General features: G+C 46.5%; 1 protein-coding gene across 23 annotated transcripts in view; it reads left to right on the forward strand.

Moving 5' to 3' along the window:
* The window catches only part of Tlk2 (tousled-like kinase 2), a 94253-nt gene extending 92859 nt beyond the window's left edge, over positions 1–1394 (forward strand). For all 23 annotated transcript variants that reach the window (XM_087572382.1, XM_087572386.1, XM_087572383.1 and 20 more), the window contains one exon: positions 312–1394. In XM_087572382.1, the coding sequence (XP_087428508.1) occupies positions 312–485 (174 nt within the window). In that variant the 3' untranslated portion in view covers positions 486–1394. The remainder of the gene's footprint in view (positions 1–311) is intronic.
* Positions 1395–6000: the final 4606 nt, after the last annotated feature.

Raw genomic sequence — 6000 nt, forward strand, 5'->3', positions numbered from 1 at the left:
ATTCAAATATGTTGAACTCTCTGGTCAGAAGCACAGGGAAGTGGAAAAGGTCTAAAGGTCTGTATGGTAAGAGTGGCCTAAGTGAGGCTGCACTGCCTTCTACATGGGTGGGAAGGAAAGGTCCGTCGTGTCTCAGCAAACCCAGTGCTGGGCAGCCCTGTCTCCTCTGCTCTGCCTGATGGATTTGGGGGAAGGCAAGAAACCTGTTTTCTTGAGGGAGCATTTGCTGTATCCTAGCAGTGGTTTCGGTGCCCCTGGTTCCCACCTCGGTACCAACCAGGATCATCTTTTCTCTGAAACTTCCTTTCCAGGCGTTTATCAGGCGATGTTTGGCCTATCGAAAGGAAGACCGCATTGATGTGCAGCAGCTGGCCTGTGACCCCTACTTGTTGCCTCACATCCGAAAGTCAGTCTCCACAAGTAGTCCTGCAGGAGCTGCCATTGCATCAACCTCGGGGGCATCCAATAACAGTTCTTCGAATTGAGACCAACTCCCAAGGCCACTAACTGTTCAGCACACGAAGTGGACACATGGCATTCAGCAGTGGGTTTGGAACATAGTGAATCCGAATGGATCTCATGAAACCTGTACCAGGTGCTTTTATTTTCTTGCTTTTTTTCCCATCCATAGAGCATGACAGCATCGATTCTCATTGAGGAGAAGCCTTGGGCAGCTCTGGCCAGGCCTCATAGGAAAAGGCCCCTCCCGAGGTTCCAGCGTCAACGGTCACCATGGGTGGCTGCTCTGAGTGAGGAAAAAAATTAAAAAGAAAAAACTGGTTCCATGTACTGTGAACTTGAAAACATGCAGACTCAGGGGGTTCCCTGACGCAGTGCTTCAGATGAAGAATGTGGACTTGAAAATACAGACTGGGCTAGTCCAGTGTCTATATTTAAACTTGCTCTTTTCTTTTAATAAAGTTTAGGTAACATCTCCTAAAAAGCTGGTAGCACAAGGCTTGACTGGGGATGGCGTTTGACTTCGGAGGACAAAGTTGCTACTGCCATTAAAGGCACTAGAGTTAGTGTGCTAGCCCCGAGTAAGCTCAGTCTCTAAAACGTGCAGCTCCCTCGCCCCTTCTTATTTTTAAAGAATACATTTGGTCATAAAGTGAAACCCGTATTAGCGAGTACGTGGCAATGTTCATTCCAGTCAGATGCAGCTTTCTCCTCCATCTGGGCTCCGCTTGTGAATGCTTCTCTCACCTCAGTAGGGAGAAACGGGGTTCTGAGATGCGTGGGTTTTGCCATCGGACAAAGAATGAGGTTAGAAGACCGCAGTTTGGAGTCTCTAGGTTTTCAGATATTTCTTCACAATTTGAACACTTGACGGTTGTCCCTTTTAATTTATTTGAAGTGCTATTTTTTTAAATAAAGGTTCATCTGTCCATGCAGTCCTCCTGGATTCTCTGACTATGTATAGTAACTATGGAAACTGCTTCTAGAGGTAGACAGAAGTCTCCCAGGGCAGCTAGCTCCTGCCCACAGCCTTCTTGCTAACCATGCTATTAAACTTGATCAACACATGAGCTTTTCCCTCTGTTAGATCTTTGAGGAGAAAAACCTCTCTCAGGCATTTGAATTATGGTGAATATGCTTGTGTGTGTGTGTGTGTGTGTGTGTGTGTGTGCGTGTGTGTGTGTGTGTGTCTGAGCATGTACCCTCTTCTAACTCTCTTAGGTTCATCTAGTGGATTTTTTTTTTTTAAATCTCAAGGTATATAAGTATTTTGGCTTTTCTTCCCCTCCCCAACCCCACCCCCAACTTGCCTTATTTCTGAGATGTGTGATCTACTGAAGATGGAGCTGAAATGGGAGCTGTGCACAGGCCCTGGAAACAACAGATCACTGCAGGAGAGAGTTGGAGGCCAGGGCCTGAACATGTGGTAGCCAGCTTGGAATGTTACTGACATGTGGTTAGAGAGCCAGCCAGAAATACTTAAAGATGTAGAGATCAGAGCAGGGGCAGGAGTCAGGAAGGGCAGAGCTCTTAAGCAGTTCATGACTCTAGTACTCTGTGCATGAGAAAAGTACCACTGAGGACACCTTTTCTAAGACCCATGTGCATTTAGTAGTCCGGCCCCACTTTGGTATCAAGTGATCTTAAAGAAAGGCAGAGCATTCCAAAACAAAGGAATTTGCAGGTAAGTCTTGTCACATGATGTTCTGAGGAGAGAAAACTCTTGAGGCTTTGGTGAAATATGTATTTTGTGTGTACCTCTCCCCTGCTTCAATGCTAGGGCTGGAGCCAAGACCCTACATATGCCAGGTAAGTGCAGCTCTAGCCTGAGCCTGCACTCCCACCCCAGTCACTCTGCAGGTAGTAAAGCAGAGCGCAGGTCAATTTCCGTGGTGATAGGATGTGTCCACAGGCACAGAGAGGGCGAAGTAAAAGTCATGTGAAAATAGCTCAAAGGAACTAAGTGTGTACCCTATCCTCATCTAGTGACTCCGTTTGGAAAAAGATGCCGTGACTTTAGGCCTTCCTTCCCTCACTTTTAGCCCCATTTCCTATGTTCTTAGGAGTGTGTGGCAGGCTCACTTCATGTTTGCCTTTTCTCCCTTTATCCTAAGGAAGGGCACCCTCCCTTCTTGTGTGATTCAGTCTGAATCCTGCGTGGCCTGGCTTGAATCTGGGCATGGCAATCTTTCCACTGCTGGAGAAGCCCCAGAGAACATACACTGACCTCTTTTCCTCTTTGAAGGAGCCAATAAAATCACGGAGTGAGTGTCTCTGGCGTCAAATATCTGAGCTTCACTTTCTCCAAGCTCTAGTCCCTAACTGCCACAATGTTGACTTACTCTATCCAGTGCCTCCAGCATTCTTTAACATTGAGATATGACTGTCATCTACAAATACGCTAGACTGAATTCATGACTGTCCTAGGACACATGGCCCATGGTTGAACTCTGTAATACAGTGACCAAAAAAAGATACTAATTTATAATTAAACTTACCCAGACTGTTTTGGCCTTTTCCAGCATTGGATGTAGGGCAGAACATACATGTAAGATAAATTATAAGAAGTTAGGGTGATGAGATGGCTTAGTAAGTAAAGGAACTTGCTGACAAGCCTGATTACCTAAATTTAATCCCCGTGATCCCAGAAAACTAACGCATACAAATTGTCCTCTGACCTCCACATACCTGCCTTGCTACTACCATTACCCACACATAAATAAATAAATGTAGTTTAAAGAAATTCATTCCCAGCCTCTTGGTTTGGTTCAGGTTCATTCTCCAGCCTCACAAGGACCCTCTCTTTATCAGGGGGATATTGGAAATGGATCTTGGTAGCTGTTAGTGTCCCCATGAAACAGCATAGCAAACAAAGGTCTAGTTATGGGGACCCAAGGGGGAGGACTTATGCTGTGAAGCTGCTCACACCTCACTGCTATGCGCACCTGGGCACACTGGCTATCTCTCTTTCAGAGCCCGTTTCCTTCACTGTAGTTTGGGAAGGACAGGTTTTCTTTTCGCCGAAATTAACAGTTAAGAGCTTTGTGTTCTTAATTTAGAAAATAGTTCTCTTTAAACAGTTATTTTGTAGAGGCCTAGAGCTAGAAATGAGCACTGGGACGTCGTTCTAAGAATGTAGCATGTATAGCCAACTTGGCCACCTTTTACTTTTTCTTTCTGAGACTGCTGCTATCCTGAGTGCTTCTAATCTTCCTCCCCTTCTTTCAGTGTTTTAGGCAGAGTCGATTAGGCTTTAAAGTTAGGCCTGAGTTCAAATCCCACCTTTACAATCTCCAGGGGCATCTTGCACTGGGAATGTAGGTAAAGGGCCTGACACACCAGAGTGCGATGAGGAAGATTAAAGAAAGATGGCAAGACTCTGTAAGAGGATTTCGGAATCCCTGGGTTCATGGTTTGAAGTTCAGAACCTTCTTGCCATGTTGGCAGGAGATGATTTGGCCATTCCGAGTCAGTTGGTGGTTCTCATTGTACCTAGAAGGCAGCTTCTGGCGGAGTCTGGGAGCAGCACAGCATTAGGAGTTTCTTAGATAGGTACATTCTCGGGCCCCATCCCAACTACACGATTGGAGGTAGAAGCTTAAACATCTGTTACTCCTAGGTCACTGATTCAGGTCTGTATTTGAGAGCATCGTCATGGACTGTGTGACTCCCTGTCGTGGTGATGGCAGGGTCCTTGGAAAGATGAGCTGTGAGACCTCCTAGTGCTGGCGTAACCAGCCTACAGGGCAGGTGCAAAGATGCATTAAAAAGACAGCTGTCCTGACAATTGATTGTGGAACTATTTAACAATGTGCCCCAAGAAGCTAGAGCTTCCTGGGGAAATCTCATGCTGAGGAGGAAAAGCCACCTGAAGCTGGGGCCAGCCAGAGATGGGTCATTCACAGCAGGACCATCCCTGCATCAGGACTGCTTCCCTATGCTCTCTACGTAAGCTTAAATCTATGCTGGGACTGAAGATGGACGGATGTATCCATCCCTAGAGCACTTTATCCCTATTCTCCCTGTTCACAATGTGGCTGCATCCCTTTTCACTATTTTTCAGCTCTCCCCCCCCCCCCCCCGTCTGCCCCTCACCGATAGTTTATGTATTTACATTTCAAATGTTATCTCCTTTCCTGGTTTCCCCCTCTCCCATACCCCCTCCCCCTACTTCTATTAGGATGCTCCCACTCCCACCTACCCGCTCCCACCTCAACACCCTGGCATTCCCCCTACACTGGGGAAATGAGCCTTCACAGGACCAAGGGACAATGTAGCAGACAAGGCCATCCTCTGCTACATATGTGGCTGGAGCTGTGGGTCCCTCCATGTGTACTCTTTGGTTGGTAGTTTAGTCCCTGGGAGCTCTGGGAGGTCTGGTTGGTTGATATTGTTCTTCCTATGGGGTTTCAAACCCTTTCAGCTCCTTCAGTCCTTTCTCTAACTCCTCCACAGGGGTCCCTGTGCTCAGTCTGATAGTTAGCTGCAGGCATCCTCGTCTGAATCAGTAAGGCTGTGGCAGAGCCTCTCAGGAGACATCTATATCAGGCTCCAGCATTTCTTGGCATCCCCAATAGTGACTGGGTTCCGTGACTTTATGTGGGATAGGTTCCCCAGATGAGGCAGTCTCTGGATGGCCTTTCCTTCAGTCTCTGCTCCACTCTCTGTCCCTGTATTTCCTCCCTTGAGTATTTTGTTACCCCTTCTAAGAAGATCTGATGCATCCACACTTTGGTCTTCCTTCTTGAGCTTCATGTGGTCTGTGACTTGTATCTTGAGTATTCTGAGCTTTTGGGCTAATATCTACTTACCAATGAGTGCATACCATGTGTGTTTTTGTGTGACTGGGTTACCTCACTCAGGATGATATTTTCAAGTTCCATCCATTTGCCTAAGAATTTCATGAAGTCATTGTTTTTGATAGCTGAGTAGTACTCCATTGTGTAAAATGTACCACATTTTCTGTATCCATTCCTCTGATGAAGGACATCTGAGTTCTTTCCAGCTTCTGGCTATTATAAATAAGGCTGCTATGAACATAGTGGAGCATGTATCCTTGTTATATGTTGGAGCATCTTTTGGGTATATGCCCAGGAGTGGTATATCAGCTCTTTCAATTGGCAGAATCTGGCATGTTGAAGCAGCCAGAGGGAACCCAAGGCCTTGCACGCCTAGGTACTTAACTTTCTGGCTTCTTCCAAACTCACCCAACTGCAAGAGAGATGAGTTCTGTTTTATTTTTATCTTTGGGTACCAAAGTCTATCTTAAGCTTAGGGCTTCTGGACTGTTGTTAGACACTGTCATTATGTGGAGCAGCAAGACGGCCTTGACAACTACTGGCCTCGTAACAATACACTTGGGAGCCATTCTTCCCTTTGGCAAAACACTAGCTATCTTATGAGTTAATTCTTCTGGTTTCCCCCATCCGTGAGGGGTCCAGGACCACAGGAGAGAGACTGCTTCAACTGGCAGTCTGATTAAGCAACTCTTCAGAGGGGTGAAGAGGGTTAAAGGGGGAGAGGCCTGGGGATTGAGGGAAC

The sequence above is a fragment of the Rattus norvegicus genome, chromosome 10, assembly GCF_021556685.1.
Source record: "Rattus norvegicus strain SHRSP/BbbUtx chromosome 10, alternate assembly SHRSP_T2T, whole genome shotgun sequence".
NCBI lineage: Eukaryota > Metazoa > Chordata > Mammalia > Rodentia > Muridae > Rattus > Rattus norvegicus.